General features: G+C 36.3%; 1 protein-coding gene across 22 annotated transcripts in view; it reads left to right on the forward strand.

Annotated features, from left to right (window-relative positions):
• The window catches only part of SORBS2 (sorbin and SH3 domain containing 2), a 160,556-nt gene extending 145,657 nt beyond the window's left edge, over window positions 1-14,899 (forward strand). For 6 of the 22 annotated variants that reach the window (XM_062575695.1, XM_062575696.1, XM_062575704.1 and 3 more), the window contains 3 exons: window positions 9,085-9,134; window positions 11,958-12,064; window positions 12,876-14,899. In XM_062575695.1, the coding sequence (XP_062431679.1) occupies window positions 9,085-9,134; window positions 11,958-12,064; window positions 12,876-12,937 (219 nt within the window). In that variant the 3' untranslated portion in view covers window positions 12,938-14,899. Of the gene's footprint in view, window positions 1-2,277; window positions 3,070-4,262; window positions 5,349-9,084; window positions 9,135-11,957; window positions 12,065-12,875 lie in introns of those variants that run through there. The other 16 variants (XM_062575689.1, XM_062575688.1, XM_062575687.1 and 13 more) reach the window with 9 other exon arrangements.
• Window positions 14,900-16,123: the final 1,224 nt, after the last annotated feature.

Here is a 16,123-nt window from a genome sequence, read left to right on the forward strand (position 1 = left end):
CTCCTTAACTTTATAAATTATTTATATTTTCCTGTAAGAGTTGAAAGGTCCAAACCTTGAATGGAAAAGAGCGAAATCAGGAGGAACATGAAAACCCCCAAAGATGTATATGGAGTGTTGTCCAGAGTTTTCATTAGATAAGTCATCACTGTTTAGAATAAAAAATAATCAAAAAAATCAGTAAACACACTTGAAGGGCAAAGCCTTAGTTTGTGCAAGCTGTGAGAGCACCAGAGTGGTTTAGTGGCCAATATTTTTCTAACACAGCTGTCATCAAGCAACCTGAGTGTGTGGCTGCAGGACCCTAGATATGCTGCAGGTTTTTCTTCATATGCTTCACAGGCATTTGATAGAGGAGGTAGCAGTGACCAAGTTTGACCTAATCTTTGTGTCTAGGAAGAGATACACTTAGTCTTTCATACTCTGTTGCCATCACCACGGTAGGAGTTACTGGACTACTTTTTCCAACATTGGGTATTTTTTAAATGGTGATAAAGTCACCTCAGATTACTTAGCAGCAGCAGCAGGATACTTTTGTAAATAATTGGGTGTCTAATATATCCGTTTTGTAAAAGAGGAAGGGAGGAAAAAGCCCTCTCTGTGACACAGGAAGCTTGTACAGAGTCATGGTTCTAACATAAGTCAAAAAAACACTCCACTGAGGTTCCTGAACAGACTCCTTATTTTCTAATTCAGCTGTGTTCAAAAATGGTAACACCATGTAAGATGATATCTTGTTCCTGACTAGCTAGGAGGGCTTTAGCAGTTCTGTAAGTTTTCTGGAGTTTACCACAATTACTGGTACCACTTCTTCCTATTTGTTGGGGGGTGGGGGAGAGCTGCTAGCATGTAACCTGTTGTATCACTTACTGCTGCTAGAGCAATCTGCTAAGTTTCACTTATCTGCTGGCAATATAAATAAATCAGCAATTTATGTCAAGAGCAAGCTTTGCTCTCCTGAATGTGGACCAGAACATCTCACTCGAACTCTAGTACAGCTTGTGGCCATGGGAAATTAAAACCAAGAGCATTTCCTGGCTAATGTTATGACCTAAAAAACACAGCTTATAGGCCCTTGCTCAAGAGAAAAGATGAAGAGAAAGACACTGAGTATTGGTTATAACAAGCTAACTCTGTTTTACCAGAATGCACTGTACCAGTCTGTATACAGACATTTTTGTGTACAAAAAATTTTCTGTACCAAAGGTTTGTCTAACTTTAAAACAAAGCAATCTGCCTCTAGAAAACTCCAGTAGAAGGTAAGTAATCTAAACTTCTTCCTATTCTGTTAATTTAGTTTTTTGAAGTTATTTTCCTATTCTAGAGTCATACTTAAAGGCTAAAGCAGTCCAGAAAACCTAGAGAGATGTGCACCTAATTATTCTGGATAATTTTAACAATGAGATCAAAATACTTTTATTCAATTTTAATTTTGAAGATTAATAGTTACAAAATGCAATTTCAGTATTTACTGAAGCAATGGATATCTACTGATGCTGTGTACGTATGATTCACCAGTCTTTCATTCTTACAAAAGGACATTTCTTTTACCAGAAGGATACTTCAATCAATACTATGTAATGGTACTCAAAATACACTGCTGTGTACTGTGCTGTTGCTATTTTAAAAGCATTGTTGGCTACCTAATTCAGTTGGAATTGAATGTACCTTTCACAAATGTTGATGTCATTTTGAACTAATACAGTTACTTTTAAAGAAAAATGCATTCTGTAGCTATTCGTGCCATAATAAAAGTATGCAACATATTTAAGATGTTTCTCAAACATGTACTCAGATGTACTCAGAAAAAGTACAAATATTAACAGTAGGATAATGAGAAACACCCCAGTTATAGTTTAAAAAAATATTTAATGACACTCACAGTGTACTTCTGACAATACTGATATTCTCAACAGTAATGGTTTGGGGAAAAATATATAAATTTCAACTGTGTGATTTAATAACTTGTGACAAGCTTACTATCAGACAGCCATACATAACTTTAGCAAATCAAATGCAGATTGCCCTCATGAACATAATGATTCAGATCTGTCTTGATGTTTGACATTTAAGCTCCAAGCCAGAACCTGATAGTTTAATTTTTTAAATACCTTTTCTGCTGTTCTGATTCATGTACTAATGATTTCAGACACTCGTGCTCACTGAAATGATACTCTACAAGCAGCAGGAGTTTTTCTTTCACAGTCTACTCATATCTTAGTTCTCTGTCATACTTATTTATTTATTTAAATTCCCATGTGTTTCTTATTTTTGAAGTTGCCTTCTCAAGCACTGTCCCCACTTCCCAGATACCATTCCTCCTCTTGGTCACATGTTGATCAAAAGCTCCACCAGGCTGCTACTAGTGACTGGTTTTCATGGACTGTTGGTCTTTCACCTTCAAGCATGCATGCCTTATCTCCTCCACCATTTCCAGACAGTTTTCTTTGTGATGTAGAAGAACTCAGCTCTTTGGCCTTAACAGCATCCCGATCTACAGCAATTCCCCCAAGTAATTTCATTCACCAAGTTAAGAATGATCATTTTATTCCAAATACAAAGGTCCCTCTCAGCTCTCCTATAGCTCTTGCTCAGCCCTTTCTTGTATCTACATCTGTCTCATCTTCAGCCAACACCTCTCATGACACAGCGCATAACCATATAAGCAACAATACCAAACCAAGAACAGATAAAGACTTGCAAGGGATACTTGGCTCTTCAGTTATCAAAGTAACTAGAGACTTGTCAGATACTACAAGAGAACGTGAACATGTTGGCACCATTTCTGACATCCCTCTGCCACATAAAGGTGGCTCCATCCCCAGAGTGCTAGTTGCAACTGCTGAACATGAAGAGGAAATTGGTACAGGAAATCTGTCAGTTAACATAGGGCATCAGTCAAAGCCTCAAGAATCAGATTTCTACAGAGGAGCACAAGACACAACAGAAAATTTGCCAAGTCTCTATATAGAGGAAGATCTGAGACATGACAATCTAGAACTCCCAATAGCAAGTAGAGGAGACACCCTGGTATATTATGAAGGATATGCTTCACCAAATATCGATAAGGTATTTTAATTTCTGTAAAACATGGCTTCTGTGTTCAGATAGCTTACTCTACTTTAGTATAGTATAATTTTGCTATGCTTTTTCTTTTTTTAATATTTACATGTTTGTGTTATGCACAGTCACAGATTTATATTACTGCACTGGATAAAAATTGTCAGTGATAGATACAGTCCCTTCTGAAATCTTCCATCTTTCGGGAAGGAGAGGCATACACCATTGTAAGCTCTGTGGTGTCCTAATTCTGCTGATTCCTTGCCTTCTGCCCCTGTTAGCTGCTACCGAAGTTCTGATGCAAAGAGCCAGGGAACCATTTCCTTGCTGGCCTGTTATGTGCCACCCCTCCAGAGCATGAGGCCCCAGCAAGCAACTCCTGTTAGCACCCTTCAGAGGGAGGGCGAGATGCGTCTCCCACAGAAAGTCAGTAGTTCACACCTCACATGTGTCAGTTCACCAGCTGATATATTTACTATTGAATCTGTTATGAGAATGTCTATTAATAACAGATTAGATAGATTATGGTTGGCAGTTAAAGAAATGCTTCCCCCTGAAGCGCTCCCCAGTTCCTCTTTTGGACAGCACAACACTGAACTATGCCAAATGTGTGCTAGCTGTTAAATGCCACGATATTGCTACACAGTATGTGTGGTTTCTAAGCAAAGTTTTAGAACAGATCTTTTCTGTCTGGCATTTATTTCAACAGTCAGACTGTTCAGGCAATTAGTTTGCTTGGTGCATACAAATACGTAAATCAAACAGTTAGAATGATACGTTTCCAGGCAGAACATAACACTAGTTAATTAGAAAGATCTTGCAGGCCTCCGCTGCCTTTACTTGACTGGAAAAGCACAAAATTATAGTGTTGTGTGAAGACAAAACTAGTAAGAAACTAAAGAGAAAACAATAAAAATAGAAACTCAGGGCCATTAACAGCAACTTGTGTTGATTTCTGAGGGCAGGACTTTCTCCCAGAATAGTAGACTGACTAATAATAAAAGTAGCATCACATTTCTGACTATTCCGGTTAGTTGCATGACTCCTCACTATGCATTTTCTGTCCTTCACAGCTAGTTTTACAACACAATTGCTTCCCATTTTTCTTAAATGTTTAAGCCAGCCCTACTTTCTAGAAAGGCATTAGGGAGTCTGATCCTTCTTTCCACCTTTCTTCTAATCATCCATTTCATTCTGCCAAGGCACCAACTTCTCACTCTGTTTCTCCAACATCCCTGTCTGCTGCTTCCCCTTCACCTCCACTCCTTTTTAAACTCTTATACCGACAGGAGAAAGACTCGCCAAAGTTAAAGGTAACTACATGTTTTGAATATGGTTTGTTGCAAGTCTTCACATACGCTTATAACTGCAAGGCTAACACCAAGTTTGATCTTTTCAGATGTATTGTCTCCATTACTAATATTAAATAACATTAGCCCCATGGAATATTGTGATAGGCCTTCTTCAAATGAAAAACAAGGTGAAACTTATAACCATTACAAGATGGTTACAGAGATACCACTAATAGGACAGGCCATCAACTCAGTTCAAAGTCTATACCAGGACTTCAGTGTAACTCTTACTTAATTCAAGGAAACACAATCTTATTCAAGCACATGAAACTAAGTAACATTTGCACTTTGAAAGCATTTTCAGTTTCAAGATAACACTTAGGGGGACTTAACACTTAAGGAGCACCATTTTGGTGACTATTTCTTAAGGAAGGAAGAGGCCTAGAGGTTCTTGCCAGGGTATGAAATTACCATGGACTTAGGAATGTTTTACTACAAAATTAAAAAAAAAAAAAAAAAGGAGTAAAACAAACTATTGCATCTATTTCTGAAATTCTGAATAATTCAGCAGCTGTACAGTGCTTTTGATGGGTGCCTTTTACTTAAGTCTAACGAACAAAATTCAGAAAATTCCTCATCTAGCAAAAAAAGCACTGAAAGTCTTTCTAAGTGATCCTGTTTTATTCTTGTCCTTTTAGTTTTAGAGTTTTAGTAATATCACTGCAACATCTTTTTGGCTGTCATCATTCTTGCTGCTTAGTCTACAAACTGGACTTCAGAAGGAAGGACAGTTCCTATCCTTTTCTGCTTGTGCACGTTGTCCACTAACTGCTGTACCAGGAAGTCATTATTAAAATCTCATCACAATTGTTAGAGTAGATAAAACGTGAGAGACGTTTCCAAGACTCAGATACTGCAAGTGAAAGGAAGTTAATCAGGGAGCTCTTAAAAGTAAACATATTAAAAGTATACATACTGGTATCTTGGTAAATTTTGTTATTAAAAAATACTTTCTATCAAGTACTTAAATTTGCATTTAGAAGGTAAATAAGGTGTTTTTAACAGACAAGAGCAGCAACAATTGTCATCAATATTTTTAAGAAGACATCTATGGTCTTTCTGCTGTTTGCTGTTGTGCTTTCTGTATTATTAACTGGGTTGCTTCAATGGGTATATTTGCAGTGGCAGTTCTTATCCCAAATGCATTGTGTGTGAACAGTATCTTTTGAATGTGCAAGTGTATGTGCCAGAGCAGCAAACTCTTGGAAGAAAGATACAGTTAAAACAATGAAAATGCCATATCCTAATCGCACTATTCATTATTTGCATCTGTAACACACTTGCCTTTTGTTATCAAGGAAAGCATGCCCAATTTGCACATAGGAATGAAGCAGCAAAAATCCTGTGGTGCTTCATTCTGAAGCTCTCAATTGACCCAGTTTTTATGATTTCTCTAGGCTGATTTAAAGAGAGAGCTATTTGTTATGGGTAAACCTCCTCGTAGCCCTGTGATGACTAAGAAATCCTGCAGCTCACCTGTCAGAGGTCACAGCTATTCACACAGGGTATGGTACTGTATGCCCAGTGTGCAATAACAGCATTTCCATATAAAAAGAGCTCAGTGTCTAGTCTTTCAGTATTCTGCTTTTGCCCAAGTGTCTGAATACAATCAATAGACCATGTTTTGCTCCTGTTGTGCTTCCATACCACGTCTAAGTAAAGCCAACAGGTCTTTGTGTGTCAAAACTTATGTTATGATTCTGTAAATGTATTGTATCTCTGCAGTATTGCATAGTATTTCCAGTGCTGGAAAAACACAGGAGGTCAAAATTCTTCATGTGATTTAGCCTTTTTTTTAATAAATGGATCCTCTTGTTTCAAAGTATTTCTAGTTTATTAAAACTATGCAATAGTCAAAATATTATATGTACACAGACTTTTGTGAAGCTACATTCTTGTTTTTTAATGCATGTCCTCCTTTTCAAAATATTTTGTTGCTATGGTAATCTGTGTTGTATTCACTTGATACTGCCCTTTTCCTCCAACCATTGCTGTTCCAGATTGTCATGCTCTTCAGCCTTTCCTTTCATAGCAGTCTGAAACTGTGACAATTCTATGTAGCCTGAAGCTCAGATTGTACTTAGCGTTTGTATGTGTTTGGCTCAAAAAACTTATTCGAATTATTCTAAAATCTATATGAGAGTTTATGCATTATGTTTTATTTTCACTTTAAGACTAAATTATTTTCTGCATCTCTTTCTTAACATTTGGCCCTTAAAACAGATAACAGGATGAACTATTTTCCATGTAGTGACTGCTGATTTTAGAGTATTGTCTGACTGTTGTCTCCCCTTTTAAAGGGATTTTTTTAAATATGCAGTTTTTTCTAACTTTCAAAGTCCTGTGATTTTTTTGGCAGGCTTTCGTTTGCTACTAGGTATAACAGGGCACTATTTGCTCCATCACTGAACAAATTCAACGACAGGCAGGCCAGGATTCGTGTATTAATGTATCAATACCATCACAATCACAGAGGAAGACCTAAGTTGGTATAAGATCCATAAAATAGAGAATTAAGCCCTATTTTAAATTTGTGTGGATAGCAGACGTTACTTCAAGTAAATGATATGCCACCAATACTTTAAGGGAACTATATGGATTCATATTGAGTGCATTTATGATTTGAATTCCAAACACACAAAATGTTCAGAAATACAGAAGATTATTATATGTGAACACACAACAATCATGCAAAAAAATCAGTTGTGCAGTTGGGATCATACTTGACTATACATTTTTGATTATTATTGAGATGAGGCCCTAAAATTTTTACCTTGAAAATTAGGATAGTCTAGTGTACTGAGCAGTATTTGGAAGTTAGAAATCCTAAGCACCAAGAGCTTCCATAGGGAGATACATTTCATGGTATCTCCTGAGCACGGCCTGATGGTGTAAGTTGAATATTAAAATGCACTATTTTTTTCCTAACATTTCCAGATGAGGTAGTTAAATTTCTCTTCATGATATTTGTACGTAGGAAGGCGGACAACACTGAATATGCTCAATATTCACTGAATATGGTGAATATTCATGTTAATGAGAGCTAGATGGGAAAGATGTTTTGAAAGTCCTTAAGGTTGCTGTGGTATTTTGTTTTGTTTTTTGTTTTTGTTTTTTACTTTCGAATATCTTCTCTCCCCCCACTTAACTCTGCTCGACTTGTATACAATAAAGATGGATAGTTTTACTGTGGAATCCGATAATAAAGATTGAAGATCAGACATTTCAGTTCCCAGGAAACATCCTTCAACAGTTGGCTTGTCAAGTAAGAACAAAATATTTCACTGGGCAGATTGCTTGGTATTTGGATTCAAATCTGACCTTATTTGCTGCTAATATATCATCAGGTCTGTACCTGTGCTAATGCCAAAGATAGTCAGAGATAAAAGAGAACTCAACTGAGGCTAAGGATTTTCTTGCAGACAGTGAAAGTCAGCGTCCTAAACAGTATTACAAATGATATAATGCTTAGAACATTTACCACATTGAGAAGAAAGACAGAAGGTCAATAGTTACCAAGGCCTTCTCTCATAGAAGACTGCATCATCTTTGAAAGTAAACTGAAGCAAAATTTATTGGAATAGTCAAACTCAGGAAAAACAAAAGCATGGAGCAGTAAGATAAGTTCCATGGCATGAACATCAGGTTGCAGTTCTTAGTTCATGAAAGAAAAAGAAGTGGTATGAGGTATGTTTGATATCCACATTGCCAAAGCAGATGCAGTTCTCAGACTTGTGTCAGCTGCTTGTATGCCACTCTTCAGCATGATGGTAGGGCATCCTCAGTCAACAAAGAATATAATCACCACTCACATCAATAGCTCTTCCAAGCAGCTGCTCTGCCACTATTTCTGGTCTGAGCCAAATTCTAATAGATATAAGTCAATGGTTTTCTAAAGAGGATAGAGTCTTCCCAGGACGTTAACATTTTTCATTTTTGTCATTTCCAGTTTTATTAGATATTAGTGGTGATGCTCAATTATGAATGAAAAGAATTCTTTTCATCAGACTTTGCACTGGAAATACATACAACTTTTTCCTCTTAAGTAAAAGTGTTAATTGTTATTTTCACACAATTACATGTGTTCTTTCAAAAATTTTCTTCTCTTTGCCTCCCAACAGCCTGCATGACTTTGTGCTTCCCCTTCAAGTCAAACAGTTTTAATTACAGCATAGCATGATACGTCTGCCAAGTTAGTACTGTCTGTGTGTAATGTAAATTGGGATGTTGTTTGTCTATGGATATACCAAACTCTGCCATTAAGTATAGGATGTTTTATTTCTGCTTAGCTAAAAATATACTTCACCTAAGGAATGTATAATAATGGTCTTCAGTTCCATTTGATTTCTCTAATGCTATTTCTGTTTCAGTGTTAGTGAAGAGGCAGTAGGGTCTATTCTGAGTTTTACTACACTACAAATAGATTAAATTCAATTTTGTTTTAGTTTTCATTATACTCCCCAAAATCATATCTTTAACTTGCAAAAGTTCTGTTGCTTGTCTTGTCTCTTACAAATTTGTGAGATTTATGGGGGAAGGGGGTCAGGGGAAGGTTATTGGTTTTACACAACATAGGATATGAACTCTAAAGGGACTACGTGTCATGCCACTATCCAGCTATTTGAAATTCAGACTATATATCTTTATTACATTTCAAATCATTTCATTTCAGCCACAGCGCCCTGTGTTTGCTCATGAAAACATACACACTGGGGGGGAACCGTAAGTATACTTCTTGTCTACTAAACCAAAAACCTAACATTTAGGCCATTATTTAGGCCAATAGCCATTACATCTTCAAATAATTTGTTAATCTGCCAAGTACAATTATGCAGAGATTTCAGAGAATTACAGATAACTGCATGATGTCGAAGGATATCCAAGAAGGTCCCAGAGGATAACGCCTTAGTTGTAGTATATGTAAAAATAAAGTGTGACTTTTTAATCTCCTCAGTAGAATGCCAGTTAAAGATTTAATATTAATTCTACTCATCTTCTTCACTGACTTAATACGAATTATTCAGAAACAGTTTTGGATGTTAACAGAAAAAATTAAATGGATAATGTTGCAAAATTAGATACATAGAAGCCTTTCCAAAATCTAGAGAAGAACCTAGATCCTAAGTTATATTTTCACAAACAAAACAGTGCAAGATTTTTTTTTTATTTTTTTTTAAGTCTTGTACTCAGGTTCTGCTTCACTGATTCACTGATTAGTAAAACCCGTAGCCATCCTTGAACTAGCCTCAGAGTGAAATGTATTTAAATTGCCAACAATTCTTTGGTTGGTCAGTATTGCAAATGGCACTAGAATCTTTCACATTTAAGAAATTCTAAAATTACCGCAGAGAGAATGAAGTGACTAGAAAAGGAAACATTAAAATGTATTAGATGATTGAAATAACTAGAATTAGATTTCTAAAGTAAAAACAGTGCTAATTAGGAACTTCTCATTATTGTATTTGAGTAACTAGTTCATGCACATTACATCTACAGCTCCTGTAGTTTATTTAATTAGTTCTGAATTATATCATCATATCTCTTGCCTTTCTTGAATTATGATAAGCATGACAGAAAAAGTTATTGCCTTTTATTTTTTGCACAAATTGTTCTGACTCCTGCTAGGTAAATTACCAAAGGTAATTGGTTAAATTACTGAGTCCTGCTCTATTTTGTTAACGTGATCCAAAGTATTTGAATGAAATCTGAAGTAAAAATATCAGACTTCTCAGATTTGGGGAGGTAACTGCCACTTATGAGAACTCGAGTTAAAATACTTTTTTTCCTTCAAACAGTCTTTTGTTTCTCCAACTCAGCAATGTGAAAAATAAGTATATTTATTTAAGAGGATCATCATTACATTAAGCCTAGCACAAGTTTGAATATAGAAGTTTCCAATGGGACTTTCAGAAGCAGGAATTTGTTACATAAAGAAAATTCCCATTTAAACCAATGGAAACTTTGCCTGAATGATATAGAGCTGATTAAAATCTTCTGTACCAACATATTTGATCAAAAATCAGAGTTTTTTTTTTTCAGTTATTTTACTTTTATTAGGAGAACGGAAAAGTAATATTAAGTTTTAAAGTCGCTGAAACGTTAAGGGGGAAAAATGAACATCATGATGATGATGTTTTGTTCAGTATTTTGAAATGACAATTATTTCCTTTGTAAAAATTATACAGTTGTGCCCTGCCCCTTTATGTGCACACAGTCGCAGCGGAGGCAGAGGCACTGGGAAGAGCCGACACGTTCTGCCTTTGCGGAGCCCGCGAGCTTTTGCAGAGAACCATGCGCTTTCCCCGTGGGCTGTTTGCCAAGCACACTCAGCTCCTCATATTAAGCGCTTACTGCCATTCTTTCATTTCCAGGAAACTCTACTAAAACTTGACACAAAATGAAAAATGACAACTTTGGTAGTCTCATACCCCTTTCCATTTATCCACCTTGCATCCCTTCTTCAATCTTCCGTGGGGGGAGCAGGAAAGGGAAACAACTTTGTGAATACTGCCTGTGTTTCCACCCTCACGTCACCCAACTGAAGCCTCTCACTCACCCAGGGTTTCACTGTGGGTCTTAGTCTGTTCTGTTTTGGTTTTGGGGCGGGTGTTAAAGAATTAAACGAGTTCTGCTCTCTAACCTTGCTCTCAACTCCTGTTAGCAGATGCAGTCTCAGGTATTTTATCCTTTCCAACGTGTATAGCAACTACTCATTTGTCTCCATTTTAGCATCCCTCTTCTGAAGAGACTGCACATACTTTTTGTATATGCTTTTTGTCTAACCACTTCTCCCATTTTAATCATCTGTTTTATTACCTGTCCAGCTCTGAGACTGCTACGACAGTCAGGCACACTTGAGGCAGACACACAGGCTTTTATATCCAAGAGATATGAAGTCACAAACTAACTTTTCCTTGCTTGTGGTTTTTGATTGTGAGGAGATACACATCAACTTTGGGAACAGCATCTTGTTCCTTCCACCTGGTCAGTTCGTCTCTTTTCCCTTTTTCTACCCCAGAGGGAGATTCTAGGATTTTCTTCCCAGAAATTTTTCTCCCTTTCGACATTTTGGCATGGTGCTGGGCCATGTGACAGACCGCCTGGACTGCAGGCTCAGCTTCCTGACTCTTAAAGGCAGAGTCCTGACAGTTAGGTGGTGGCGATGGGAGTTAAGAGGCTAGCCCGTTTACAGCCTCCCTTCTAGAAGTCCTTGTGTTCCCAGTGACTCAACTATAAAATAATGCTTTTTTCAAAATATTAGAATTCTGTGTTTTAACCAGCTGATTTAACAAATGAACCAGTTGAGGAGCAATCAGGCTTGCCTTGAGTCCCCAGCCCTTCGTGTCTGATGAGTTACCTTTCAGATAAAGCAGGACACTTGCTACAGAACAGACCTAGCCCTGAAGTCTTCCACCAGGCAAAATAAACCCTTTTCCCCAAATATTTGTAAGTATCACTTAATGTCTGAACCAGCTATACTACTTCAGAAGCAGAAAAATAAATAACTTTTACTTTTTTTAAAATGCATCATTTGTCCTATTTAAGGTTTCAGGCTCTATATAACTATACTCCTAGGAATGAAGATGAATTGGAGCTCAGAGAGGGAGATGTCATTGATGTGATGGAAAAATGTGATGATGGATGGTTTGTGGGTATGTTTTAATTTGGTTGCTTTTTCATTTATGTTTTATTCATGACCTTTGCTATTCTAAAAGTTTGTTTGGTATCTTATAACCAAATTAAATTTTGGTAGTCAATACAATAAACCTGAACCTAACTTTATCAGGAAAAATCTCAACCAAAATCCACTGAAATTAGTGGGTACTTTGGAACTGATGGCCACAAATTGGCATGTGCCTCCAGTTTGTTGAACAGCACTGTTGTCAATCTAATGGGACACAAAATGAATTATGCATTATTCTCTCTTCATTAAGACCTGATGATGTAGAACTCACATGAATATCTCTACAGTTTTGACTACTTTTGAGAACCAAGTATTTCTGAACAAATACAGGTTTCCTAAATAGGCCTAGAAAAAAGAGACTCAATCATTCCATAAACTTTTATACCCACTCTGGCTAACTTTATCATCTTACTAGTCCTTGGCAGTTCCAAAATCCACATTATTCATCTACAGCTGACAGGTTTAAGTTGAATGCTTTTCATGTACCAAGTTGAAATTTCAGCATATTAGTTTTAACACAAATTTTAATCAGGCTGAACAACTTAATCAGATATGCCTCTTCTATTTTTTTCCCCTTCCTGCAGTTGTAACTTATTAAAATTCACAACTCTCAAATGAAATTCAAAATAACTGAGCTGTATTGTAAAGAACAGTAAATATTTCTATCATCTGCAAAATACTAAAAAAAAAAAAAAAAAAAAAAAAAAAAAAAAAAAAAGGCCACTTGCTTAGTGATTTCCTGTTGTTTCCTATCTTTCATCTATTGCTTCTAATTTCAGGAACCTCAAGAAGAACCAAATTCTTTGGTACTTTCCCTGGAAACTATGTCAAGAGGCTGTGAATTTTTTTTCCTACTTATTTATGCTGCATCTTTGCAACACATCTGCATAAAGCTGCTAGAAAACATGCTACACAGGCCTTCTGTTTCTTGCTTGCAGTCTCAAATAGAGGCCATCTAGTTCATCCTCATCCCATCCCATGCACCAAACCTTCAAGCAGTATTACAGCAACGACTACAGCTACGCTAAACTTTTCTGAAACAAGAAGAATCGAATCATTTCAACATTTAAGTACTCATTGTTTTTTTTGAGACACAAGAATAGAAAAAGCCTGATGACAGGTACACAGGTGAATTGCCATGGGGGCTCGGGGTGGGCTGTTCCTGTTTTGAGCATTAGTGGTACTATCACGAAGTGCTATGGAAAAAAACATATATTTTCAACATGCACATATTACAGAGGGGAAGTTGCTGTTTGCTATTAAAAAAATTGTTTGGGTTTCTAAATTCTTTCTAGCTTGGCAGCATATGTTGCTTTCACTTTGCTGTATCACAGGTTTGCCTATTGTACTGGTTTACAATGTATGAAAAATTATAATACAGATTTTTTGCCTGCACTTGTATGTTGTAACATATGCACAGCAATTGTAAAATCTCAAGCAAGCATAGTGAAAAAACAGGGGAACTTAAAAGCGTTCTGAATGGGTGCAATGGTATTGGCTAAACCATTTTTTTTCCCAAAAAAGCTATAGTTTTTTTGTTTTTTTTTTTTTTTTTTGTTTGTTTGTTAAAAGATAAAAATGTGCAAGAGGCATGAGACCTTGGTAAACAGGATTTAATGAAGAGACAGACAATGATATAAGCATAGACAATAATAACCTGCTACTGATGTCTGACTTTAAATGGTTGTAATCAAAATGTTGTAATAGTCAGCAACATGAAATGCGAGTTTAGTGTTTGTACGTATCACATGAATTTTAAGCAGGACGTAAACAGTGTTAGTGCAAAGTTTTCTAACATAGCCACCTGAAAAATATTCACAAGTATCATGTCCTGATTTTATTTCACTACATATGTATGTTAACAAAACCTGAGTTACATGTTCTTTTTAGGAATTTAGTACAGAAAATGAAGTCACAAATATTGAAACTGATTTTAGGGTTTTTTTTTTTCCTGAATGAAACAAGTATTTGAAAACATACACTTTGTTTAAACAAAAGGTAAACATAAATAATATATGAAATTAAGGCACAAGATAATAATGACTATGGCTTTATACAAAAAGCTTCGGATTTGGTTTCTTCAGCACCTTATAGATGGCAAAAGCTTTTACTGTATTTCTCCTGGGTAAAGGATTGAAATTATCAAAATGTATTTTAGTCTCTGTAGTATTTTGTACATATGTTTGCTTTTTTTCTCTTTTTTTTTGTACAGAGCCATTTTGTTGTTGATTTTAAAAAAAAAGTTCCTTATTTGATTTTTGCCCTTTTCCACATACAGAACATTTCAATGCATTTTTCTTTACTTGCCCCACTTACAACAAGGACATCTGGATAGTGCAATTCTGTAAAATAGCATTTTATGCAGAATTTTATTAATTAAAATATGGTTTACCAGCCAAATCTAAATGTACATATGTCTTTATTACTCAGAAATGTCATTAAGACAAAGGTAAAGAAACATCTTTGTGCAGCATACCTTTATTATTGCAGATTTCATGGCAAAAGCTTTATATTTCAAAGGCTTTCAATTTTAAATTAGATCTGCATGCAGCTGTGAGATTAATACCTATCTTTGATGCCATTTATGATTGAAGACTTACTTAAATATCTGTTGCCTGTGATACTTAAAAAGTACTGTTTCTACTCTGTATCTGATTTTAAAAAAGATATACAAGTTTTTCATACCTGTCTTTCAGGTAACTGACTTTGAATTCTTACAAGCAAAAGGTCTCTGTGGTATTTTGTTTTTTGATTTTTTTTTTCCTTGAATAGACTTCTAATAAATTTTGCTTGGAGTACACAACCGTTTCCCCCCATCATTTCTATTATATAATGGAATTTTTGACACTAAGTGGCTTAAATGCAAATACTCAGTTTTTCCTTGTATAGAGATTTTTTTTCCACCACTAAACATACAGGTTATGTAAATGGGCAATCAGCATTGCCCTTGCTCAACAGCCGTGTGCAGCACTCAACAGGTCCACTTCAATGTCATCCTGAAAAAACTTGCATCCAAAAGCAACATTCTGGATTTCCTCCAGTGACAGTGCTAATACAAGATGATTTTTCTGTTGCCAGAGCAACCCTACATTCCAGAAGCACAAAGGTAAAACAGATAGCTGTGAAACCCATCAAAGGTTCCCACACACTAATCCTTTTCTTCGATTTAACAAAAGCAAAACAAGAATTCCGTGGTAAAGTGACAGCACAGGAGTAAGATTTAGGAAGAAAAAAAAAAAAAAAAAAGATGAAGCAAGCCTTGCCCCCCAGTAATAGTTTTTATCAGTGTTTCATGTGCTCTTTAGTCCCTTGCTCCTCCAAGTCAGGCTGGTCTCCATTGCCAGGGTGTTTCCTGCCAAAAACTGTAAGTGCTTTACCTTTTACTACTGAATAGTGCCAGTAAGCTGCATTTTATCATGAATCACCTATTCTTTTTGAGTCCAATCTGCACTCGGTTTTTTATCTTTACTATAGCTGTGCTGAAAAACAGAAAACTGACACTCCTAGAAAAAATACAGCTAGATGGAGTATGACCTTTGTATAGACAATGTAAACAACAGGGATGGCTGTTAAAACTCCACCAAATGCACTCCTTTGGCAGTATAAACGTGTCCCTACTGGAAGTGCTTTCAATCTGGCATGGCCCTACTTAATCAGTAATAGTCTCTTTCAGGTAAATGTGCCTTCTCATGCTAAGTTAGTTTAAACCTACCATCTGCATCTCTTTTTATAGCCTTATAACCTAGGTGAAAGGACCACTGGATGAAACAAGCAGATGTTGTATAGTTTGTCCTTGCTGTTGTACAATCCAGTGTGCTAAACATAGCTGGGCCTTCACTGAAGTACAGCTTTGTAATACATACTTTTGTAAGAACTGTAAGAAGTAGGAAGTATCGTGCTTTAATACAGTCTTTTTCTGTAAAGGCTAGCCTAATATTAATAAAGGCAGGAAGTACAACTGCTCAGTGTAGTCCCACTAAAAAAGCCTGAGCTACATTTCAGTGAGTGATATATTCTGACCTGAGCA

This window comes from Rhea pennata, chromosome 4 (genome assembly GCF_028389875.1).
Source record: "Rhea pennata isolate bPtePen1 chromosome 4, bPtePen1.pri, whole genome shotgun sequence".
Taxonomy (NCBI): Eukaryota; Metazoa; Chordata; class Aves; order Rheiformes; family Rheidae; genus Rhea; species Rhea pennata.